This window comes from Rattus rattus, chromosome 2 (genome assembly GCF_011064425.1).
Source record: "Rattus rattus isolate New Zealand chromosome 2, Rrattus_CSIRO_v1, whole genome shotgun sequence".
Lineage (NCBI taxonomy): Eukaryota > Metazoa > Chordata > Mammalia > Rodentia > Muridae > Rattus > Rattus rattus.
The window spans coordinates 153,366,670-153,392,632 of record NC_046155.1 but is presented as its reverse complement, the minus strand read 5'-3'; the positions used below and the strand labels follow the sequence as shown (position 1 = coordinate 153,392,632).

General features: G+C 51.8%; 1 protein-coding gene across 2 annotated transcripts in view; it reads right to left on the bottom strand.

The window, feature by feature from the left end:
* Positions 1-25,963, bottom strand: part of Abcc8 (ATP binding cassette subfamily C member 8) — an 80,826-nt gene that overhangs the window by 12,591 nt on the left and 42,272 nt on the right. Inside the window, exons 11-25 of one of the 2 annotated variants that reach the window (XM_032893587.1) lie at positions 22,465-22,505; positions 20,879-21,024; positions 19,757-19,862; positions 19,501-19,617; positions 19,059-19,134; positions 18,399-18,504; positions 9,686-9,745; positions 7,725-7,763; positions 6,725-6,823; positions 5,680-5,764; positions 4,972-5,052; positions 3,270-3,407; positions 1,819-1,944; positions 874-973; positions 72-313 (exon numbers count right to left, since the gene is read on the bottom strand). In XM_032893587.1, coding sequence (XP_032749478.1) covers positions 72-313; positions 874-973; positions 1,819-1,944; positions 3,270-3,407; positions 4,972-5,052; positions 5,680-5,764; positions 6,725-6,823; positions 7,725-7,763; positions 9,686-9,745; positions 18,399-18,504; positions 19,059-19,134; positions 19,501-19,617; positions 19,757-19,862; positions 20,879-21,024; positions 22,465-22,505 — 1,562 coding nt within the window. The remainder of the gene's footprint in view (positions 1-71; positions 314-873; positions 974-1,818; positions 1,945-3,269; positions 3,408-4,971; positions 5,053-5,679; positions 5,765-6,724; positions 6,824-7,724; positions 7,764-9,685; positions 9,746-18,398; positions 18,505-19,058; positions 19,135-19,500; positions 19,618-19,756; positions 19,863-20,878; positions 21,025-22,464; positions 22,506-25,963) is intronic. The other variant, XM_032893588.1, reaches the window with a different exon arrangement.

Sequence of the window (25,963 nt, the reverse complement as noted above, 5' to 3'; positions counted from 1 at the left end):
TGCGGGTTCAGCCCGCCCGCCCTCCCTCCCTCCTTCCTCTCCACCAGCCCCATTATGGGCTGCAGGTGTACCTGGCTGAGGGAACAGTTCCTGGCGGCGGGGCTCAGGACCAGGGCACTGTCCGTCCACTTGGCCAGCCAGTAGTCAATGGCCACCAAGACCATGTGCTTGAGCAGCTGGGAGAAGACAAGCAGGGACAGGAGCAGGATGCCAGCAGAGGACAAATACTTGGTGCAGGCTCGCCATGGGATCTTGGCTCGCTGATGCAGCACAGAGGATAAGTTGTCATCTTCCTCGCTCTCGGCTGCCTCCTCTGCAGGTCGCAAGAACCCACCCTGAAGCTCCACAGATCACAACCCTCTGAGGGTGAACCAGGGGACATCTTATTCCCACTTACAGATGGGAAAACATATATAGAGAAAGAAGATGCTTAAACAAGCCACACTACACGACTGTGTCCAGAACCCCCCGGGCTTCAGTTTCTCTCTATGTGATGGCTAATACTGTCAACTAGAATCCCCTATAAGACAAGCCTCTGGGCAAACAGAGAGGAGTTATCTACAATAGGTTCCTTGAGAAGGGCAGACGTGCCCACCGTGGGCGGTGCCATTCCATAAGCTGGGGTCCTAAACTGAATAAAAAGGAAGAAGTGGGCTGAATACCCATGGCTCTCTGCTTCCTGAAGACACAGTGTATCTGTCAGTCTCACTCCAGCCATCATGCTTCCCAGCCATGGTTAGACCATATCCCTAGACCTGCAAGCCCAAACAAACCTTTCCTAAGGTAGCTTCTTGTTAGTAGTTTGACATAGCAATAAGGAAAGCAACTAGCATAACATTGGTGTTAACTATGCCTCCAGGCTGGTGATCATACCTTCCTCCTCATCCTCATCCAGCAGAAGGCCATCTCTTGAGGACATGGCACGGGGCAGGCCCTGAGATGGCTCTGGGGCTTTTCTCTCCATGACTGTCTCCTGAAAGACATATGGAGCCTGGCCACTGTCTTGTTTCCACAGTATGCTGTGGGAAAGTAGAGGTTAGGATGACTACCCTAGTGGCGATTGGCTTCATGTTGCTCCTACTTTAGGAGGGGCACACATGGACACATGCTCATCTCGACAGAATTAACTTCTCTTTGTCAACTAACATCACCCCAACATCTCAGGGGAGAATGTGTGGGAAGAGGCCTAGTCTTGAACTTTCCACCCTCCTGCCTCAGCCTCTCCAGGGTGTGCACTGCCACACCCGTTTCTCCCTGTTCTTGGTCTCTGAGATTCAAGCAACTCAGACGGATGCATGGATTGGCTAACGCTCGCATTCCGCCATCCTAGCTGTAAGGATCCAATCGGGGTGAGCATGTGACCTGACTGAACTGTGAGAAGCACCCTCTGGCTGCAGAAAGGATCCCAGGGCTGCTGAGGCAGCACTGCCGCTGAGAATGGGGCTGCTTTGAGAGCAGTGGAGCAAAGCGACAGAGAGAGACAGAATCCTGGTGGTGATCTGGTGACAAATGAAGCCACCGCTCTCCTGGGACATTTTGGTTTCGTGAACTGACAATTCCTTGCCTTGTCCTTGTCCTCTGTTTAGCTAGCTTGAGCTAATTTTCTGAAGCCTTTCCTCCACACGGCATCCGAGCGTCTGTGTGCACCTGATTCTGTCCTGGGTCCCTGCACAGGGGCCAGCTTTGCCCCTTGCCCCAGTACAACTCTACGCCATCGTTTGGAGACTTCCTGGGGTAGGTGAGGGCAGGCAGGCCTGCGAGTTCAGATTCTGTTAGGACCTTCTATCCAGGGTGTCTGCGTGACCCCTATGTTCTCACCTTCTCCAGCTCTTGGTCCTGCCGGTTCATGAGGGTCTTCCAATGCTCAAAGAGCTGGCACTCAGACCTCTGGAAGTCCTTGAGTGTCCCCTCCCTCTGAATGGTGCCATCCTTCATAGCAATGATCTGCCAGGGAAGCCAGGAAACAGGTTTGGCTACCTTAGAGGAGTCCGAGACAGGGGTGCAGCATCGTTTACGCTCTATCAACAGATACCTTAACCCGCTGCCTGTGCGGTCTGGCAGCCCACTCTCGACATAACACCACCCTTAGTGGGCACCTTTGCAGAGCTAATCAGTGTACCCTGGCCAGCATGGCAGGTTGCCCCTGGGACCCCATCAACCTCAGTTTCCATATGCTGAGCAGGCCAATTGTTTGCTGTCTTGAGCAGTACCCAATGGTAGATTCCATCAGTTGGTGATAACGCGCTTGTTAATCCAAGCGGGTGTGGCTGCTACCTTCTGGAATCCAGCAAACTCTGTATTTGAAGCACCCAAATGACTCCATCATACAGGATTGCTATAAACTGGCGCCCATCCCGTCCTGGGGTCCTGTGCACCCCCATGTCTGTCTTACTGGACTACTGTCTACTGTCGTTCGTTCTGAACTAAAACCGCCTTGCTTCTGAAGCCGCTTTGCCTGCTTTAATAGCGTTCCGAACTTTCTTCTTTCGGTCTTTTTCATGGCGGGGGAGGTTCGCCTTCCACATGGAAGCCTTATTTTGAGAGAAATTAATTAACAGGCCTATTTGGCTGAGACTTAAAAATCAGACAGAGTCTCAGATTGTGGCTGCTGTCCAGGGAAATTTTGGTTTAGGAGTAGGCAGGTGTAGATTTTTGAAGGTCCATTATCTTTACCTTAGCATTATGTGGTTCCTAATGAGGTGGAGGCAAGAACAGGGTTGGGGGTGTTAGTCAGCCTGGGGCTCACAACGTCTTCTGTGGGAGCGCCATTGTCTGCAGCACCACTGCTACCGTTCCAGCATCCTCCACAGATGGAGGCTCCAACCCACTCATCCCCGAAGGCCGAAGGCCAGGGAGTCGGCTCTCCCATCTAAACAGATCATGCACAGCCAGGGGAAGCAGGCAGGACAAGGCCTTGTAGACGGTAAGAATTGTCTACTTCTCCTCAGACTGTCTGGTGCTCCCCTAGGGTACACCAGAAGGGAACCAAGGCAGGCTGGGGATGTCTGCAGGCCTGGGTGACACCAAGACTCTGGACTAAGTATTTCTTGGCCTGAACAAAATCACCCAGGGCAGCCATCAGCCATTGCTTCTGGTCATATGGCTGATTCTTTTGAAGATCTCTCTCTCTCTCTCTCTCTCTCTCTCTCTCTCTCTCTCTCTCTCTCACACTCACACACACACACACACACACACACACACACACACACACACACACACACACACACACACACACACAGCTCCATAGTCTGTCCACTGTGGCCCCTCACCCAGTCAGCATGAGGCAGGTACTGTAGCTTGTGGGTCACCAAGACCACTGTCCTCTTGTCATCCCGGAGCAGCTCGAGGATGCCAGCCTGCATTAGGTGGTCACTCAGATGGACATCCAGAGCTGAGAAAGGGTCATCCTGAGAATGATAAGGTAGAGGCAGGCGTGTAGGGAACGGCAGAGGTGAGCTGAACTCTCTAGAGTTCTAGCGAAGCCAATCTAGATATTGATAAGGGTTAGGTTCATGGCCCTGGACCACCCACCTAGCCTCTCTGGGGCTCAGATGTCTCAGTTATTTAAACAGACCTATCAAGCTTCTTGTCTCCTGAGCCATCGATGGCTACCCATCTCCCATGAAGCCTGAACTCCCCAGTACAGTCCCAGTCCCTCTCCAGTCTGCCCAGTCTTCCTTCCTAACCCCACTTCTCACCCAACCTTCCCAAGCTCCCTCTGTTCCAGGCTGCCAGTGGGCCCACCACGCTAGCCTCCGCCAGTCACTGCCAGTGAGCCTACCACGCTAGCCTGCTCATTGCTTCTGTGTGGCCTGCTGTTCTGCCTTCTGCGTAGTGACTAGTTTCCACCCACCACTCACCCAAGCACGGCTCCTTCTGTGTCTTGTCCTGACCAGCTCCTAGCTTTCCCATCCTCTCTGTCCCAGGGACAACCCTGTGCGAAGCCAGATCAGGTCATCTGCACACTCCTGCCCGGGAGGTCCCCAAGATCTCACACCCTGAACCTATGCCTGTTACCGATTAACTTAACAAACGGAGGAAAGTAGCCACTGGACTTTTATCCAACAGAGTTGTTTATATATAAGGTGGGACCTTGGATGGTCTAGAACGTCATAACTGCTGAGCGTAGACCTGGTCTAAGAATGTATAGGTGAAGTATCACTCTGGAGGAGAAGGGAGAGAGGATAAAGCTAGGGTCAGAGAGCCGAGGTTCATTGAGTCTTTGTCCAAATGCCTCCTGGTCCTTTCATTTGATTGACTCTTCAAGGTTCTCTTCTGGGAAGCTCTCCCTGGATTCTCCAGCCATCACAGCTGCCTCATGGTCTGGGCCACATGGCTTAGTTTTGAACTAGCTATATTTCCTGCACGTGTGTATGTCTGTCTCCCTAATCAAACTTCAAATCTCAGAGGTCAAGGGCTGGGTCTTAAGATTCCTTCAGTATCAACCAAGGCACCTAGCCCAGAGCTTGACATGAGGTAGTCAAGTTTTATCTCATGCTTGAAGGCTAAAGTGCTGTGTTAAGAGGGGTTCGGAGGACAACTTGAGTTCCCTGGAATCATAACTCGGCAATTAATTAGTGTCTTCCCTGAGCACAAGCTGGGAAGTGGTGCCGTACACTCCGTGTGTTTGCATTCTGATAGCTGAGCTGCATAGGTGTTGACAGCTGGGGCTGCCCTCTTGTCCTTTAGAGATGTAGTCTCTAACCACAGCTCACCTCCCCTCAAGGTTATTGAAAGGCTCAATGGGAAGCCCACAATAGGTTATCAGTACTGTACTAGCCTGCCTTAGTTTCTCTCTAAATAAGATAAAGGCAATATCTCTAGGATTTGATCCTGGTTAGGGAGGGTGTTGGATGATGATGGTGGTGGTGATGGAGATGATGATGATGTTAGGGAACCAAGATAATGTTAGGGAACTAGGCAGGCAGTCAGAAATGAGGGCTCCAGGGAAACTTCATCTGGGACACTCACCAAAAAGACAACATTGGTGTGCTGGTAGAGGGCTCGGGCTACACTGATTCGCTGACGCTGACCACCAGACAAGTTGATGCCCTGTCATCAAAAGAGAGGAAAAGATCATGCCCTCAGCCCCTCAGGCTCTCACTATGCACTTGGGGCTCTATGAAGAGATGTAGTCATCCCCCAGCTTGGAGTGGCTGACGTCTCCCATTAACCAGGATGCTGTATAAATACTCCTCCTAACTGAAGTGGTCTCTCCTGGATGAAGGAAGGAGATTTATAAGACTCAGGGAGCTAAGGAACCATATGGTATTTTGTTACTAAGGAAAACTCACAAGGTTCAGAAAGCTCCTGAAACTTAGAAGATTCATAGGGCCCTCCCCATGGTTATATCAGCAGAAACAATTGCTAAACTGCAGTGAGTTGTACAAGTTGCTGCAGTGGGCTTTGGGTGATGCAGCTGCCTTCAAGCCACTCATACTCCTATAATTAACTCATGGGTTCACTAAGACAGACTTGGGAAGAACTTTTAGTCTGTTATTGCTGCCCTATGTGGGGTAAACAGATTTCTCTATGTCTCCCCAAGAAAAGTCACACAACACAGGATAATGGTCATCACAATTCTATATCACTTGAAGCTCTTCAGCCATTTCCTTTATCCTGTCATTCATGAGGGCACAGTGGAAACATGGGTAGGGAGCAGGGGAGGCTGCCACTAACCCGTTCCCCAATCTGAGTCTGGTCTCCATGGGGCAGGATGTCTATGTCTGGCTGCAGGGAGCAGGCTTCGATGACCATCTTGTACCTGGAGAGTAAGGACAGGGGGGTCAGCTGATAGGCCTGGTCAGAGTGGGGCCTCAGTCCTTGCATGGTCATTAGTCTGTGGGTTGCTGGGCTCCGATGAATGATGGCTTTTAATGCATTTCCTGCCTTGTGCAAGCAAACACCATGAGAACAGGAAAGAGCTAAGGTCAGCGCTTACACCGCCTGGGGCAAGTTAAATATTTGAAGGATGAAATTGTATGGGAGCAAATAGGCTGAGTGAGGAATGAGAGGGGGCTTATGGTCCCCGAGCGCTGGGAAATGCAGTCAGAGCTCATGCTGGGGCACCATCTGGGAAAACCAAATGAGTGTTTGGAGGTGGTAATGATGATGGCTGATCAAATATTTGCCTAGTCTGCTCCTAACGTCTTTTGACCAGCTCTTAGCCTGAACCGGTGCCAGGCAGCATCCACGGAGAGTTCAGAGTTTCTCGGTGACACATGTCCTTAGGCAGCTGTGGGCTGGCCTTGGGTAGGTTATTTAGACTTCAGAACCTTGCTTTCCTCACACATAAAATGGGCATAAGAGTGTTACTGTGCTGGGTAAGGACACACGCACGAAGAGCCTGGTACCCTTCTTAGACAACTGCTAAGTGATCAATGGGTGCTAACTACGGCAGCCATTAGGGGAATGTGTGTGTGTGTGTGTGTGTGTGTGTGTGTGTGTGTGTGTGTGTGTGTGTGTGTGTGTGTGTGTGTGGGGACTGGAGAATCATGGTGGGGAACTGAAAGGGTTAACCATGCCTAACTCAGTCCCACTGCTATCCTAGCTGGACAAGGCTGCACACCCTCTCCCTCCTCTCACGCTGGAGAACCTGCTGGAACCTGGGGGGGCATTTAGAGTCTTTCCATACGGACTAGAAAGTTGCCAGCAACACTGCAGGATGCTCAGGTGCCCAGGACTACACCCACTCCTCCCGAGTCTCCCTCCTGGTGGCTGTTACCGTTGCTTATTGAAGGGACTCTCGAAGGTGATGTTCTCCTCCACAGTGGCATTTAGCAGCCATGGTTTCTGAGATGCGTAGGCCACAGGGCCTCTGCTCCTGGAACAGACTGGTGGTGAGCGTGAGGGTCTTTTCTGGGTCTCATGCTCAGAGCGACTGTCTGGCCAATCAGTGGCTTAGGTTGGGGCGAGACGGTGGATGTACTGAGGTAGCCAGGGCACGTGACAGGAATCCCTGGTGGATATTGGGTCACACAAGTCAAGTTCTTCCTGGTGGACCCAGACCTCCAAACAGATTTCTAGTTTTCCTCCAACACCCTTGGTGTCTCTGTAACCCCAGGGACACAGTCTGCAGCCACACACAGGGGTACAGCAGATTTAGGAACCTCACCGTTTGACCACGTGGGTTTACGAGGAGACCCAGGACTTGGCTCATTTGGAAAGGAGAGTGGGAAAGGCCCTGTGACATAGGCCTTTGCAGTAAAGTCTCCCAGGTCAGAGGAGGAGACCCTATAGAGCCTCTACCAGCACAGCTGCATCTGGGTTTGACGCAGTGTTCTGAGGCTTCAGGGCCTAAAGGACATCTTGGAAAGTCCAAGCCTCAAGTGGCTAGGTACAAGATTTTCATCCCCCCACCCCCCCTTCCCCAACCCCCGCCTTCTCCAGCCCCATCTCAACCCTGAGGCAGGGAGGAGGAGGATCCCTATGTGTCACCAAACCAAGCCGTTCCTTAGCCTGGCTTCCTTACACCCTCAGCAGCTGCTGGACTCTACACAGAAGGACATTTTTACAGAAACAGAGCCAAGGAAGTGACATTCAGTGTGTGGTAGTTCCCAAAGTCCCTCCTTCCCACTCCCGTCCCCCCAGAAGCTGCTGAGAATGAACAAGCATGGTGTTCAGAGATAGGGCAGCTCCTTGGCCAGAGAGGAGCACAGAGAGTTCTTCCTGGGGCCTGCAGCTGCTCTCAGGGCACCATGGCCCCCCACACTCAGCACAAGTACCTGGCATCCGAATCGGCTGCTGTCTCCCGCTCTGGGTTGCTGTAGTGGGAGAAAGGCACAGATCAGACTCTCCTGATGGGATGAGCTCTCCATGGAGATTTCTAGATTCTCCAAACCAGCTACCTCCTGCTTATGTGAGCCCTGGTGCTCTGTCTGCAGCCACACGTGAAGTTCTAGATGTGGCTAGCCCAGAGAGCCTCCCTGTGGGTGTGTGAAGAGACCCCGCGCTTGGTTCATTTAAGAGGAAAACAGGAGGAAAAGGCCTCATGGGGGAAACTTCTAGGGTCAGAGGGGTAGGAGGCCTGCCCAGACCTTCCAGTCTCAGCTTTTAAGCTAGGTTCAAATGAGAAGACCAAGACCTCAGGCCAACAAGGTTGCACCCAACGGGGCAGGGTACTCTGACCACAGCCAGGTTGGGCCAGGCAGTTGACAGAATCTGTACCATATGGGTGTACGCCTACAGTTGGGAAGCTGAGAGAGAGTCTAAGCATCAAATGGCCGCACACAACACAGAAGAGTCTTAGATGCTGGGGGAACCAGACAGGGAGACACACGGGCATTGGACTGTGGCCAGCTCCGAAAAGCCCAGTGTCAACTTTTCTGTTACTTCATTATCTTCCGACACATGCAGACTTTCACATGTCTAAGCTTTGGCTCAAGTTGTGCAGTCACTGAGGTTTGAGAGGCTGGGACTGTCACCACACTGGGGACAAAGTGTCAGGGGAGGCAGAAAGCACCACGAGGGAGGTGTCTCGGGCTGGAGGGTGAAGCTTCTGTCGACTGGTGATTTGCAGAGAGGAGCCACCTTCCCCAGCCTGACCACCAGCTTCTAGCTTCCCCACCGCATTCTTTGAAGAAGAAGGTTGTGCTGTCTCTTTGTCAACAATCCACTTCTTTTGGAGTTCTTAGACTTTAACTGAGCGTATTTAACACGCCTGAAGTTTCTGTGCAGGGTGAGGGATGTCCATCTTACTCCTTCCCCCTGATATCCCTGGAGCCTCGCAAGACACATTTTTCTGATTACGTGTTTCCTACTACATTTTTCTTTTTAATTTAAAGGTGGGGAGTCTCGTGTTCTAGGCTGGCCTTGAACTCTCGATCCTCCTGCATTCACCTCTAAGTACTGAGGTTCCAGGTGTACACCAGCAGTCCTCGCTCCTGACATTAATCTGGTGGTTTTCAGTTTATATTCACAAGGATACACAGCCAGCATTGCTACCAAGTTCCAGAACATGGTCACCCCCAATCAAACCTCGTGGGGTCAGCTGTCACTCTGCCTCTCCTGTGTCTCTCCAGCCTCTGGCAACCACTCATCTACTTTTTAACTCTACTCAACATGACAACTTTTTTTTTTTTTTGGTGGGTGTGGTGGTGGCAAGCAGTAGGGTCTCATGTAGCCCAGGCTAGACTCCAATTCCCTATGGAGATTGTCTGGAACTTGTGATTCTCTTGCCTCTATCTCCCAAGCAGTATGGTTACAGGTGCACAAAACCACACCTGCTTTATGCAGTGCTGGGAGCTGAACTCAGGGCTCTGCATGCTAGGCAAGCACTCTACCAACCAAGTGCATATATGTCAGGTTCTTATTATGTAGCTGCTGGCTGGCCTGGAACTCACTGTGTAGCCCTGGCTGGCCTGGAACTCACAGCAATCCCCCTATATCTGTCTCCTGAGTGCTGGGATTAAAGACATGAGTCACCATGTTCCTCTCACCATGGTATTTTAATAGCACAGATGACTGATACCTGTGTATGCGCTACGAACCTTGGGATGAGTAAAAAGCGTTATCTCATCTAAGGTTTTTTTTTTTTTTTTTTTTTTTTTTTTTTTCATTCTCCCTCTGCAAACCATATCTTGCCTTCATCAAAACTTCATGGTTTAGCCCCTGGCTCTGAGGCCATGAAACAGCACAACCTTGGATTCATGCTTAACACCCTCACTCCCAGGCCCCACCATCCCACTCATGCCAACCCTGTCCGAGGCAATACCTGGGGTCTTCTCCCTCGTTGTCTGGAAGGCTGCTGGGTCGGATAGAAAGACAAACAGCAGTTATTTCTGTTGCCATCCATCACATTAGAGCTTCGTAGAGAAGCAGTGCCTTCGCCTCCCCTCCATTGTCCCCCCACCTCCGTTTCCAGGGGTCTGGGTGCTTTCCTCGGTGCAGAATCGGCTCATCTCAATCTCAGCACCAGACAGAGGACCCTCCAAACAGCACGGGCTCAGCTGGTGCTCCCAGCATTGGCCTGGGGCAGCAGAGAGGCCGGCTCGGCACCAAGGTGGTTTCCTACCCCAGACAGCCGAGCTCAGGGAGGCAATGCGACTCTCCCACAGTTACCGTCGTTGTACAGGGTGTCTCTCAAGCTGCAAGATCTGAGAGTGGGGCAGAGATAACTGGAGCGACTTGTCTTTAAAAAGCAGGAAATGTCACTGTGCACGACCTGCGGTCTTCTTGAATCTGCCAGTGCAGGGAGGTGAATCCTCTCACAGTAAGAGGTGCCTTGGGAAAACAGGGATCTGAATCTTGGGGCCAAGTTTCTCTGTGGTCTCTCTCCTGCGCCAGCTCAACAGCTCTCAGCCTTCCAGAAACATCTTCCACCAATGAAATGTGCACCTGTGACATACATGTGGGGAACAACCCTCTCTGCACTCATGCAGGCTCTTAGGGTTCTAATCACTAAATTAGTAGAATTTTCAGACAGGGCCTCCTGTAGCTCAAACTGACCTCGAGTTTGCTCTGAAGCCAAGGATGACCTTGAACTCCTGATCTTTCTGCCCCTCAGCCACTGGGTGCTGGGACATGGACCTGAGCCACGGCACCCAGTTATCTTTTTAAATAATGGTGAAGACAGCCATCATTTATTGGGCTTTTATAAGTGCTGACAAACACTGTCATAGAATGGTCTCTTAATATTTTTAGGCTTATTTTGTTATTTATTTCTATATATAGGTATGTAGCCTTTGTGGAAGTCTGTTTACCCTGGGCGTGCCTGCTAACCTCAGAGGTCAGAAAAGGGTGTTGTATCCCCTGGTGCTGTTGTTATACATGTGGACCATCAGTGGGGCCTGGGACCCGAACCTGGGCCCTCTGAAGGAGCATCCAGTGCTCTTAGCCTCTGAGCCATCTTTCCAGCCTCAGAATGATCACTTTTAATCTATAAAATAACCACTCAGTGGTTTGTTTTGACTTCTCATTTCCATTTTGCACATATATTGTGCTCTGAGAGGCTAGCAACATGGTCAAAGTCACACAGCCAGCAAATGACAAAGGTCTGATAGGTACCCATCCTGCTCTGAGAAACCAAGTGAGGTCGTGAGGCATTAGTCATCACCAATCCCTGGCCCTTTCCTCTGGGTTTTGTGGTCCCTGACCACTCTTCCCAGCCCCTCCTAACCCAACTTCCCCAAGCACCAGATTTCCGTGGTCGACAATTCATAGGCAAACCACTAACATGAGACAGAAGAAACCAGAGCTGACAAACCCCTGCCCTGTGGCCACAGCCCAGGTGAGTTTCTCTCAGGAAACTTCCTTCATCCAGAGTAGCAAAGGATGTGGTCTGCATCTCCACGGCCTCCTGAGGACTCAGCACACCCTCATCTAGCCCTGGCTCAGCCCTGGCTCTGTTCATCTTGATGCCGGCTGCTCAATTAGCACTCCTAATGGACTGCCTTGCTCTCCGTAACTGCCTGTGCTAGCCTGGTGTGCCCTGTGGGATTTAAAGGCAGGAAGAACATCTTTTCCAGCCCCCACAGTGCTTAGCATGTGGCAGATCTGTAATAAATGGAGCTTGCTAACAGGCGTATTAATCACTGGGGAAGAGGGAAGGAGGGGTGAGTTCTTGCTAGTGGCTCTTGTCATGCACAGTGCCGAGGAGTTGGCTCTCAGTCTGGTGCTACTACTGCAGTCTGTCCCCATTTTACAGATGAGCAGACTGAGGCTCAGGGTTGGAGAGTGGGCTCTATCCGACAGAGTCGGAGAAGCTGGGGTGCTAACCTGGGTTCACTTCCTCTTTCTATTGTATCCCTAAACTTCTAGCCTTTGACCTAAAAAGTCAAGAATAGTACATTTGGCAAGCACATTCTCTCATTGGCTGCTGGAGTACACGTGTGCGTGCGTGCGTGCGTGCGTGCGTGTGTGTGTGTGTGTGTGTGTGTTTTGTATGTACTTGTTCATGTGGGGATGCAGCTCGAGGCCAGAGGTCCTCAGTTGCTCTCCATCTTGATTTTTTGAGACGGGAACTCCCATGAACCGGAGCTCACTGTCTAGCAGACTCTGGGAGCCCACGGAAGTCTGCCTCCCGACTTCCGGATCACCAAGTGTGCAGCCTTGTATGCAGCACAGCAAGACGTTGCTGCCTGAATCTGTCTAGGGCACCGCGGTTCTCCTGGCCTGCACTTTGCATGCCAAGCTACACCATGCACGAAGCCTGCCCTGCAGGGGCTGACAGTCAGATAGGTGAAGGCAGACAGAAGAGAGAGAGTTACAGATCCCAGAACAAAGTAGGAGGAACCAAAGTGTTAGAGAATTCTGAGGAAGAGGAGAACAAACGGATGAAGTGAGAAAGACAGGAAACTGGAGGAGGTGAGGCCGTACATGTTTTTTTATCTTCTTTATACTTGTGTGTCTTTCCTAGTTTATGATGCGATTGAATTTTGTTTTTAAGATGTGTTTTTGTGTGTCTGTGTGGGGATAGGCATGTGTGCGGTTACTTAGGAAGTCTAGAAGAGGGTGTCAGATAGATCCCCTAGAACTAGCGTTCCAGGCAGTGGTAAGTCTCCTGATGTGGGTGCTGGGAGCTGACCTCAGGTCCTCTGCAAGAGCAGCAGACACTTTTAACCACTGAGCGATCTCTCCAGCCCTTAATGCACCTCCTTTTGGAATTACAAAATACATATTTTTTGAGTGGTACTAGGGATTGAATCCAGGCCTCAAGATGCCAGGTAACAGCTCCATTACAGAGCTGTGGCCCCATCCTTGCTTGTATTTGGAGATGAGGTCTTACTGAATAGCCCACACTATACTTGAACTCAGGGACCTTGAAAATGAGATCTAGGCTCACACCACCAGGCCTGACAGAAAAATGTAATTTTGAGGTCATTAGGAAGAGGAAGACTCAAGGGATGTTTGATAGAAGTCAGATGAGCTGAACCTTGAGGGGTGGGAGGGATAGAGATACAGATACAGAAGGAGGGAATGGCCAGGTAGAGAGGGACACAGCACACAGAGACAGGCAGAGAGAAGAGGCGGGAAGATATGGCCTTAGGGTTTGAACCCACGACTGGGACATGTGATGCCCCTTTAATAAGGAGTCCATATTTTCTTTCCACTGTGAGTGAGGGAGGGAGGGGGGAGAGGGGAGAAGAGAGGAAGAGAGGCAGGGAGGGAGAGAGATTTAGCAGCACAGCATGTAGCTCAGCGAGGAGTGAAGAGCCTGGTGTAGGGGTGTGGGGTGAAGGGCTTGGCAGGGGGATTGCCCTTTCTGCCCCGTGCTTGTCTGACACAGTGAAGGCCGAGGGAGAACGAAGTGTGTCCGTGTGCACTGTGCTCTGAACACAAAGTGTTCCCCACAGGGGCTGGCAAGGACCTAGCTGGAAGTGGGACCTCGCTGGAGGCAGTAGGTCACTAGGGTGTGACCCTGTGGCCATCTTGTCCCTGTCTTCTCTACACTCTCTCTCCCTCTGCTTCCTGTGAACCACTAAGCTGTCTACTCTCCCATCCTTCCCCTCTGCCACGACATATGCCCCACCCAAATCAACCGGGCCAAAGGCTATGGATTTTGTTTGTTTGTTTTAAAGGCAGAGACTCACTCACTAGGTGGCCCTGGCTGACCTGGGACTCTCTGTAGACCAGGCTGGCCTCAAGCTTTCGGAGAGCTAAGCGGCTGTAACTTTGAGCTGAAACAATTTGTTTTCCTCCCTTAAATGAGTTCCTCAGTTGCTCTGGTTACAACAGTGCACAGTAACCCATGGCCCTCAGCATTCGTTCAAGATTCCGGCGATGAATTAAAGGGGGAGATGAGGTTAGGACTCACAGGGCCTCTACGGTTCACGGTTCCTCCCTCTTGCAGGCCTCTGACTGTCCTTCCTCTCACTCACGGCCCCCTGTGCAGTTGCTGCCAAGGTCAGATCTCTGAGATGCACAGGGCAGGGTATCTTTCATTGCTTAAAAGGAAGAAAGTAAGTTCCAGGAAGGCGATGCCATCACCTGCCCGAGGTCGTAGAGTAAGGAGGTGGCACAGTCAGAACTAAGGAGGCACCTAGTACCCAAGCCGGGCTGGCCCTCCCCCGGCCTCTTGTCTACTGGCCACCTCCAGGAGACTCAGGCCTGAGTCCCCAGTCTCTCCTCAGCACACTTGGGTACATCTAAGGGTGGGAGTCAGGCAACACCACAAATCAACAGGCAGACTCTGAGATAGTCCCAGAGCAAGAGGGTCCATTATTGGTTACAGACAGACACACTGACAGGTCACACGTGGGTGCCCCAATAGGTGGTAGAGAGAAGGTAGCAGGGAGTCCTGGGAAAACCAGATTTGTCCTTCCTCATGGGAACCTTTCCCCACCCTGTGCTTTCCTGAGACCTGCTTCCTGCTGGCTTTTGGGGACAGTAGAAGTCACGCCGACTGACGGCCTTATTTTTCATTTCCTGGGAAACGAATTGTACCTGAGCGTGTCTGCTAATATTGACTTTTATTAACATGTTTTCTTCTTAGAGCTTACATGGGAGTTTGCAAACTCCCAGGCTGACAGTTCACTGAGTCAGGAAGCCAGGGAAAGGCGATGACTCATGAAAGGGAACATGTGGGAGTCACGTGGCTCTGAGATCCAGAACCAGGGTCTGCTCAGGACAGCTCTCCATCCTGGGGCTCCCACATAGTCTTATCTGCCTGGAGTATCCTGAGGGCGAGAGCCAGACTCCCCTCTCCTTAGTCAAATGGAGAAGCTTTTAGAGAACAGCCTGGAACCTTCACGGGCCCAGAGCCACACAGACTGATTTGCAGCAGAATGCGGGATGCAGTCTCATGGCTGGTTCCCCCCCAAGAGTGGGTACAGAAGCTTGGGTTAGGGAGCAACTTGAGCAAAGGCTTATGGGAGAGAGACACATTAACACAGTCCCTAGCTGTCCCTGGCTCATTCATTTGTAAATGAATTCATTTTCTAAAGTGACTGTGGATTCAGAGAAAGAAAATTGTGGTTCTTGTCCCCGGGGAGCTTACCACGGTCTCTCCTGGGAGACAGGCTAGGGTACAGTATGGGAATTTTGTTCTCGGCAAGGAGGGGCACGGCTGAATAATAACCTTTGTCATAATATTCCTAGGGCTCCTGCTACATGCTAGGTTAATCCTCTCATCGCCCCCGTGGGTTAAAAGGGGAAACTGGTACAGGACGCTTATGGAATTTTCCAACACGCACAGCTCAAATCTGATCTCCGGCGGCTTGGCCCAGAGCATCTGCTCTGCCTGTTCAGCCGTGCTTAGCTCATTTGGGCCTTGCAGGAACAGATGAGCAGTTGCACCAACAATATCCCCCGAGTGTTCTCTTCGCCTCAGTCCCTTGTCTCCCAGCTTCCTGCCCTCGGCACCCCCGGAACTCTTTCTGGCCTCCTGGTCACCAGGGTTTGGCCTCTGTAAGGAAGGCCCTGATATGGCCCTTGCCTCTGGCTGTAGGCATGCACTATCGGGAGGGGTCTCCAGGTTAACGTGCACCATCTCTCAGAAGACCCGAGGTCCAGTGTCTTGGGTTCAGGTCTCCTCCCAGGAGTGAGAAGCATTCAACATTCTTAGCTCCCATTCTTAGCTCGTTGCCCCGAGATAGGTGTCCAGATGGAGACATGGCTACCCAGGGATTTTCAGGGCCAGTGGAACCAATTGAGTCACATCAGTTTAGGCTTTTCTCAGAGCCATTTTAATGAGCTCCCCATTGGGCTCCCTCCCCCCCGCAACCCGGGCCCTTCCGCCACTCCATCACCCTTTATCAGAAGCAGGCAGCCCTACAGCCTTTCAGTTCCATGGTCTTTCTCAGGCCTGTCTAATCCACGGCAGTCTCCCTTCATCCGTCCCCCACCACGGAATCCCACACACTCAGTATTCCAGGCACCCAGAGCACGCCCTTCAATACCAGCAGGCCTTTGCCTGTGCAACACCTCATGGTACCTTCCTGTCCCACCCCTGCCTTTCCCATTAGGTGAGCTCGCACTCATCTGCAAGGGGCTTCTCAGAATCCCCCAGCCCCGGACCACAGAACTCCTCGTTCTCCTCTGGTGCTCTGGTGTCACGGTTTTCTTGCCTTCTCTTTTGTTTTTTTTTTTTTTTTTTTTTTTTGAGACAGGGTTGGCTGCCCTGAGAATTGATCTGTAGACCAGGCTGGCCTCGAGATCACAGAGATCTGCCTGCCTCTGCCTCTGAGTGCTGGGACTAAGGGCCTGTGCCACCCTGCCGCCATGCCCAGTAAGAAGCCAAGCCTTGACTCTCATTGTGTTCTGTTGCCGTGCACAGTGTCTGGCGTCAATGTACTTTGGTTGAGTTAATGAATGCATTGGTACAGAGACGCCAGGACTTGAACTGATCCAGGAATGGGTTCTCACAGCCACCTGGCTACAGGTTAACCTGTTATGCCTAGGGGGAGCTAGACCAAGGATCAAGAATCCTGGCACCTCAGTCTTCTTCCTGACTTCAAATGGGCCTGAGATAGGTGAGTTTTGATTAAGCCTGAGGATTCATATAATGGCTCTGTGAAGGGTGTGTGTGTGTGTGTGTGTGTGTGTGTGTGTGTGTGTGTGTGTACGCGCGCCTATGACACAGCAGAGAGGCTGCTAACTTTTGGGTCATCAGGTGAGAAGTTACTTCTTCCTGAAGCTCTCGGGTCCTTTTAGCACACAGTGGAAGCTCACAGGTGCTCACTTGGCTGCGAATTCTACGTCTTCCATGATAGAACTGTGTAACCTGTTTCACTTCGGTTTCTCATCCCTGTTGAGCAGGGTGAGGGGACTGAAGGTCCTGGTCAATGCCTAGCACGTGAAAGGCACCCAGCTTTGGCCACTATGGAGAGGATCCTTGCATGTCATCGGCTGGGACTGGGTTTCTGAAGGGAGAGAGGCAGCAGCTAGACCCCAAGCACTGAAGCATCCTGGAGGAGAGGTAGAGGCCAAGCTGAACCAGCTGAGTCCCTGGTGTGTCACCTGCTACCTCTGGTGATCAGAGGAGCTGGTGTGGTGGTGTGGTGGTTGGGAGTGGGGTAGAGAGAAGGTGAGAAGAGGGAGGGAACAGCCAGGTTCAGAGACATTTCGGCTTGTGAGCTGTGTGGTGCGCAGTTCCAGGAACCCCAGGGGCAACCCTAGGGGCAACTCCAGGGGCAACTGCAGGATTGAACTCTGTAATCTCTTCTAGAAAAAGTTTACCCTGGGGAGAAAGTGAACCCAGACTGCTTTTAACATAGAATTTTAGAGACTAATTTTCTAGGAACAGGACCCAGGGAAGTGGCCAACTCTAGGGTCCTGCTCCAAAAGGCTGACAGAAAGTGACCCAAATTCCCTGAGCCCTAGTTGCTGCTGCTATGAAGTAGATGGCTTCGGTGAGGTCACGCTTGCTAAGGGACCCAATAAGCACTGGCTGCTTTCTGCAGCTCACAGTTCACTGAAGTGTCTGTATTGTCACAGACCCATGGCTAAAAGGCAAGGGCTCATCACCGGAAGTCTCCAGGAGCTGCTGTTACCACAGCTAGCAGCAGCGTGAGCTCAAAACAGTTCCAGGGTCTTCCCAGAGAACTGCTGGGGAACCTCGCTGCAGGATGGTGAGGGGAGGCAGGCAGGGCCATTCTACTCCCAAACAGGACCCAAAGCTTACAGGACCCAAAGCTTACAGGACCCATCCGGGAACTGGAAGGGCAAGCAGGTGCCCCTCACCCCCTGTTGAATTGGCTGTGGTCCCTGTCCTGAATAAGAGCTGTGAACTCTAGCTGGGGGTGGTGGTGGTGGTGAGAGCACCTCTTTCCCTTGGTGATGGCAGGGCTCAGAGCCAGGTTTTGTGGGGGTGGCTGTGGCTAATCTCCTATTCAGATTCTGAACACCTCTTCCCCCCTCTTCGTTTCTCAGTGTTCCCTCTCCTGCCTTTTAAGGATTCCATTTGATATCCATCTCTCTGCCGCTAATCTCACCGCCTTTTAGAAGTAGGTGGGTATAAATAATAGATCCGTGATGGATCCGCCCCCAGGCTCTGGCTCTTTAATTAAGATAGTGATCTTTGGAAACCAGGGTTTGCCTGGGTTACTTCTGGGCCCTCCACACACACACCGAATGGTCCCAGTCTGCTTCACTGATGAAAAGCCTGGAGCCAATGTCGGCTGGGAGGAAACACAGCCCAGGAAATATGAGATTTAAGAGTGAACAGAGCTGAGTTCGAATCTCCCCTCTGCCTCTTGCTAGCTGTGTGGATTAGGGCAAATACAGCTCTCATCTAGAAAGTGAGAATTGGTAGTAATACTCTGCCGGCATTCACTCCTGCCTGGGATTGAGCAAAGAACCCCACGCATCATACAGCGAGGGTTGAACGGACACTAATGGTGACACTATACGAAAAACAATGGTGTTTACCAAGTGTCCGCTCAGTGGGCAGAGGCATTCAATCAATGAATGGCACACCTTCCACAGAGAGGGATGGCTGGAGGGAGAGAAGCAAATGCTACCTGTTCCAGAAGACAGCTCCAGAGACCTTCTGCATCTCCCCCAGGGTGGCCAGAAGGAGCGAGGACTTGCCACAGCCCACCTGCCCCACGATCATGGTCAGCTGACCTAGGGCAATGGAGGGCAGTAGATGGGATGGAAGCTGATGGAGTCCGAACAGCTCTCACCAGAATAGATGGCGCTTAGCTCTGGGCCCTCCTCCCCCAGAAACCCTCAGCGGTCCCCTACTCCAGAGTTCTCCCTTCTGGAACTGACAGTGTTCTCTGGCTTCCCAGGTCCTCCCTTCACTTCCGACATCCTCTGCTTCCTCCCCTGCGGTGCTCCCTGGTACTCCTTGTAGTCCTTCCATCATGCCAGCGTGGTTCCCACCTCTGACCCTCTGCCACCGGTCTGATGGGAACACGGCTGTGTTCAGAACCTCCCTTTCCATAGTCCCCCCTAGAACACACGCACGTGACACCCGCTATCACTGGCCACAGGTGGTCTGATAGCAAGGTGTCCACGTCTTATCCTGATGGCGGCTGTTAGCTTGCTTCTGTTTAGAATTCAGACCTCAGAATGCCCAGCTAGGCAGCAGAGAGCGGGGCTCAGCAAACATTGACTCGGTGTTTCCTCTCTGCTGGAACATGAGGGCACATCTGGAAGGGCGAGGTGGTTCATACCTCGGGGGATACGGATGGTGATGTTGGACAGGGTGGGGATTCCATCAGGGGTCCAGGTGAAGAAGCCTCCGATGATCTTCATGGTCCGTCCCCACCACAGTGCAGAAGAGGAGAGAGGGGCAAGGCGGTTCAGTGTGGCGTGTCCCTTGTCCCTGCTCCCCACCCCCGTCACCCATGAAGACCAGTGAGTATGACTTCTAACTCTTGGAGTGCTTCCAGGGTGGACAGAAGGGATTCAGCCCTGTCTGAGGTACCCCAATGAGAGTGGGGAGGGAGTTCCCCTGCTGAGCGGGTGGAAATGTGTTTGACCTCAGGACTCCTCCAGGCAAGGGGGCCTTTGGATAGAGGACTCAGAACTCAGCTTCTTGGTCTTGAAGGTGTTAAGCTTCTCTTGGAAGATGGCGCTGAGGCTGGCTGTGTGGAGACAGGGCTGGGGACTCACCTGGACACAGAAGTTGTCAGCGTCTCCATCCGTGCTGGGAGTCAGCCTCTGCAGTGGGCCCAAGAGGTCCCGGACTTCTTCCCGGGCTGGGCGCTTGCGGTTTACGACCTTGAGGGGCTGTGGATGGTTAGGAGGTGAGGGCCTCTGGGCTGGGAGGCCCCTCTCTGGGGGAAATGTGAGGGCCCAGTGTGGGTGGGCACAAGCTCCAGGACTTAGATTGAAACTTGAGCGTGGCAGGGGGAGGCTGGACACTTACCACCGCCTGGTACTTGCCCGCTTGGCCTTGGGGTGCGGGCTCTCGGGGGGCACACTGTTCCTCACGGATCTCTGCACTGGACAGGAACTCACTCAGCTTTTGCACGCTGCAGAGGAAGCAAAGGGAAACCCGTCACCCCTTGGGGGGCAGAGGAGGGGGCAGGAGGAGGCCTGAGCTGAGAAAACAGTTCTCAGTGGGTGGCTGGTCCTAAGTGTGCCCTGCAAAAGCCACGCGGCAAGAGACTGCTCAGTGGGCAACTCCGTAGGTCTGGGTAACAAACGTCACCAGGAATTTTAGAAACTATGTATTCATTTGTGCAGTAGGGTTGGGGAGGTGCGCATGCTCCAGACAACTTTGAGGATTGAGTTTTCTCCAAGTGGGTCTTGGGGAATTGAACTCAGGTCGCCAGGCTTGGCAGCAAGCATCTTTTCCCAACGTGCCATCTTGACACCACTCTACCCTCTGCCCCATTTTCTTGGTATTATGCAAATGTATTGTACAAATACCATTTGTATTGTTTTGTTTCAAGGCAGGGTCCCGTGTAGCCCAGGTTAGCCTCAAACTTACTAGCGTAGCTAAGGACAGCTTCGAATTCCTTACCCTCCTGCTTCTACTTCCCGTGTTTTGGAGTTACAGATGTGCATACCACACCCAAGCTCATGTATACACTTTTAACAGTGATGGGGATCGAAATCTAGGCCTTGCCTATACTAGGCAAGTATACTACCTTGAGTTAGCACTCCACAGCCCCTACACCATTAAAAAAAAATGTTTGACCAGTCATCAGGAGTAGTGGATTGGAAGTTATCTTTGTTTAGTTTGGGTTGGTTTACTGTTAAAGATGGTTAGTTGAATGATAAGGCTGTAGGGTGGTTGATGACGGGTTTTATTAGTTAAACTAGTCAAGGTCGGCTATGTTAAGATCACTTGGGTTAAGACCGGTTGTTCACAATGGCTACTGTCCGTGGAAGCATGCACTATAAGCCACACATTGTGCTAATTGTCATATAAGCATCCTAGAGCCTTTCCCATAACAGCTGCTCAAAAGAGGTCCAGAGCACGGGATGGCGCGTCCTGTGATGGACAGCCCTTGGAATGTCCTCCCTGGGGCCCTTCTCTCACCTCACCAGGGCCTTGACAGTGGACCGAACCACACTAGACAGCAGGAACAGCGGTGTGACCAGGATGTGGAAGAGAGAGAGAGAGGCAAAGGCCACTGAGGGTGAGAAGTCCGACTCTTTGAAGAAGCTGACGTGGCCCACGAAAGTCTGTGGATAAAGCACAGAGGGGACAGGGTGACTCAGGGTCTCCTTCCCACCAAAGCCCAAGGCTCTGGAAAGGAAGTCTGAGAGCTGATTAGGACTGTGGGGAGAACCTTTCAGTGAGAGACCGCCATCTTCCTCACTCACCCCATTGAAATGTTCCCAGAAAACTCAGGACTCACGCTAGGGGTGGGGCTGCTCCCTTCTGGTCCCAACCCTCTGTGCCGGGAAGAAGCAGGGAGGAGCCCTGGGGTTGAGTCTGCCCCTGTTCCACTTAGAATTCTGGGTGCTAATTTTCCTAGTCCTCAGTCTGGTGAAAATGTAAAAATAGTGACATCGCCTCCCTGCCGGGTCTGTCCCTGGCTACCTGACTGGTTCTGTAGCACAGTTCCCAGAGCCCAGGCCAGGAATCAGCTCAATAAATCACTTTGAAAGTAAATTCCCAAGCACGGCTGGCAGCCTTACACTCCACGCTGCTCAGGGATGCTGGCCTCAGGGGAAATAACAATATCTTTTAAAAAGAGCCTGAGTCTTGGAGTAAGCACAGAGGGGAGACTGGGGGTGGGTGAGGGGGGGCTCCAGGGATCCCCCAGCCTGGCTGTAGGGCATGTCAGCTGCCTACACAGCTAGGCTTGTGCACAGCTTTGGTCAGAGGCACATCATGTCTGTCCGTGGTACAGGAGCTGTGCGTGGCGTGTTCCTAGATCTAAAAAGGCGGGTTATACAACTGTGTTTGCGACACGGTCCTATTTCTGTAGACGTGACATATCGTCTGCTTTTAAAAGGATGAGAAAGAAACACCCTGAAGACGTGGGGCATGGGGCTTTTTATAAACCTCTGTTTTGACTCTTCTTACCGAAGGTCCCATCAATTTCCACAACAGATGGGTGCCATTTATGTGTTAACTAGTATACAGTTACTTTAAAATTCCATAGACACCATACTGATCCCTTCTCTAATCCCTTTTCCTCCTACTCTTTTTTCTTTTTCCTTTTTCTTTTCTTTTCTTTCTTTCTTTCTTTTTCTTTTTTTTTTTTTTTTGAGGTAGGGTCTTAAGTAGCCCAGGCTGGTCTTGAACTTACTAAGTAGCCAAAGGGACTCTAAGCTGACACTCCTGCCAAGTGCTGGGAGTATAGAATGTGCCACTATGCTCATCTCACGGGGCTCAGGGCTTTGTGCATACTACACATGCATCCTACCAACTGCGCCACATCTCCATCCCCAGTAGCTATTTTTAAGAGAAGGTTTTATTCCTCTAAGTACAGTTCCCTATCCCCCCAGGACCTGAGACAGCGCCCCATCTGTGTGGAGAGAGGAGGGAGGACATCTGCATTCACCCTCACACCTGGACACAGCTTTCGAGATCCTCCTGCAAGAGGGTGGGACCCGGATGTCCCTCCACCTGTCCCCGCCCCAGCCCTGAGCAGAGGAGAAAGGTCCACTTACGATGAGGACAGCAGCGATGGGGATGGCTGTGTTCATGAAGACTGTGGAGGAAGCACAAGGTGAGGTTAGGGGAGGAACGAGAGGAGAACAAGGTGGCCATGACGGCCAGGGTAGAGCATCTGAGTGGAAGTAGAGGCCCAGCTCTCTGGGTGCATCAGCAGAGAGGGCACCTGCAGCTCTGTCCCATGATCCTCTGGGGCTTCTTGTTCCTCTGACTCCAGCCCTTGCTTCTGTCCCAGGAAGAGGCAGGGAAGGAAATCCCATGGAAGGTTTGGCACACGGCTGTAGGGCTGAGCCGTGAGCAGCTTTTGTCTCAGGGGCCCCACAGGCTGCTGCTTCCTCTAGTTCCAGCCCCAGCACGTCCCTGAGCAGTGCAGACGCTTTCTAGTCTGCAATGGCTCTTGGGAAGGATTTCAAACGCCTTCAGATGGAGGAGCTGGAAACTGAGAGCACAAATGGGGTCCTTCCTTAGATCTAGGGCTTGGACTCCGTGCTCAGGTTGGGTGGCTGCTATCTGGAGTAGAGGCCCCCTTCCTTGTTCTCTCAGGGGCTGGTGGGATAGCTTAGTGGGTAGTGCCACCAATCCTGACAGCCTGAGTCCAGTCACCGAAGCCCACAAGGTAGACGGGATGGATTCCCACCGTCTATCCTTTCACCCCAACATGTATGTATGCCACGGTGTGTGTGTGTGTGTGTGTGTGTGTGTGTGTGTGTGTGTGTGTGTGTGCGTGAGTGCGTACACATGTGTGCACATACACAAATTAACTAACTCAACTCAAAGTGGGGCCTCAGGCTCCTGTCCACCCTTCTCTCATTCCTTCAGGCAAGCTTGGGGAGCGGAGTGGGGGAGACTGGGTCTGCAATTACCCAGATTAAAGCCCAAAGACCAGGAGGCAGGGAGCTGTAGCCAAGCCCCCAAACTTAGCTACAGTAGATGGTCCTGTATGCTAAACAGCAAAGCCTTTGAAACCTTGAGGTGTAGACACTGCCTGGCTGTGCCCTTACTGCAAGAAGCCTGCAGCAGCTAGTTCACACAGAGATGCCGGGTGGAAGGGTGCGTGTGGTCCTTGCACTCGAGGGCTTCTCCTCAGAAGATGGAGACAAGCACTGTGCTCCCAGCCACTGATGGGAAGACAGAGAACAGGTGGTACCTGGGGTGGTTATCAGGCAGGCGGGAAAAGCATTTCTGTCTTTCCTGGGGGGATATCTAATCAGTTTGTTTGGTTTTTCAAGACAGGGTTTCTCTGTGTAGGTCCAACTATGCTCCAACTAGCTCTGTAGACCAGGCTGGCCTTGAACTCACAGAGGTTCACCTGCCTCTGCCTCCTGACTTGCATTTCTAATCTGAAAAGAGAGAAGGCAGTGCCCTGCTATAATGGCTGAAGCCCCCCAGGCAGTGGTAGCCTTTCTGTGAGACTCATGGGCATCTATACCAATACCAGTATTAATTACGACCACGTTTCAACTTCCCTTCCTGACAATGCACCCATATGGTGGCACCGCACTGCTTCATGGTTTATCTCAGGGGTAGACACATTACTAGTTACACCCGTGGTACTGAGGATATGGAATGGGACGGCAGAGCCACGACTGTCTGGGGAAGACACACACCCGTCAGGCCTGCACCCTCGCCTGCCGTCAGCCACATAGCCACACACCCGAAGTAGCATCACTCCGTCCCTCAGAGCCAAGGTACCCTCGGGACCCAGGCTTCTCTTCTGCACGTCTCTAGTCCATCAAGATAAGTGTAACGTGAAGGACTGGGTAGCGGGAACATCTGTGCCTCACCCTTCCGGCCTGCCCTGATCCTCCGTCCTCACAGCAACAGGAGCTGAAATTTAGATCAGGGATTGATACAACTCACAGAAAAAGCAATCTGGAGCTGTGCGTCCAGAGTGACACAGTAGTTCTGACCTTCTGATCCCGTGTTCCACATCCTGGGCGTTCATCAAGAGAAAGGAAGGCCATCCCATCAGCAAGAAGGCGAAGCTTAGTGTCATCGCGGCAAAACACAGCTCAGCGGTCACAAACCAGCCAGAATGAGGCAGGCTGGAAACGTCCAACGGGGGGTGGGCGCCTTAGTAAGTGACGGTAAGCACCCCTGGGGGACACTCGCAGGCAGAGAGTCTGTGATAATTGATATGTCGTTCTGATCCATGATTTCCCCTGGTCGTGATTTTTAAAATATGTATATTTTTCTGTCTTTATTGTCTTTATTTTTAGAGATGCCCAGACTCCTTTGAGGAATGAGACAAGCTATAAATAAATTAAAAATGAACATTTTGGAGCTGATGCAGCAGTGCAGAGCCTGCGTGTGACAGAATTAATTTCTGTGCTGTGCTGGCCCTTGCAGGCGAGGATTGAGAACGTGAATTTCCAGTTCCCTCTCCCTCGCCTGGAAGGATGACCGCTGCAAGAGGTTCTGAGTTCCCCGTGGTGTGGGAGCTGGGGGAGGGGAATCACCAGTTGTTGTACTTCATATGCCTCTCAGATCACCCCGTCGCCATGGGGGAGATGTGGACACCTCGTGGGTGTCAGCGATGCAGACTAGGGGGCTGGGGCTGGGACTCTGTCCTCCGCTGAGTATGGCAGACAGCTAGGGGGAGGGGAATAGGCAAGTGGACGTGCAACTGTTTTGGGTAAAGACCCGAGGTCCCATTTTCCTAGGCCACACACAGCTCTGCAGTGTTCCACAATGGTAGAAGAGGTGGGGAATCCAATGGAGAATAAATACATTTCTCTCTAACTCTGGTACAGAGGGAGTGATTCCCTCTGATCTGTTAAAAAAACCGAAAGAACCAAAACGAAACACAAAGACTGAAGAACACAACTCTAGGTTGGTGTGATTATGCAGATGAAGGCAGGTACAGGATAGAACGAGGCCTGTCATTGGACGAGAAGGAAGAATGGGCGGGAGGAAAGTTTTAGAGAGTGGAAGACCAGAGAGGGAGAGGAGAGGGAGCAGCTGAGCGAACATGGAGGCGGATGTTGAGATTCCTCTCTGCACATTTACAGGTTGTTATGACTATTCTTAAGGGATGGGTGTGTACAGGATTTTGTGTGTCTAGATGAACAAATTATATCTTATCTAGGTGAGCAATTTATATCTTTATCAATTGGTTGTGAGTTAATCGTGTGGATGTATTGTACATTGAGCGTTTAACATGTAAATCTGGTTGTTGGGTCCCAGTGTGTTGAGTCACGACCTAACTGCGATGTTGGGAGTGTGAGCAGAGTGCGTGACAAGAAGCCATACTAGGCTATAGAATGCTTGGGCTAGCGTGGTGTGGGGCCACCCTAGCACGGCCCTCGGAATGCAATGGTAACAGGAGTGGTAGCAACCTGCCAAGGGGACAGTGTGTGAGAATGGTAAACAGAGAAACAGCTAGAGCACATGGATCCGTGCGGAGTGGGAACTCGCGGGAACCAGTCGTGCGCTTTTTTAATTTTACCACAACACACAACAGCTGTCAAATTTTAGGTGTGAGAAGCGTGAACT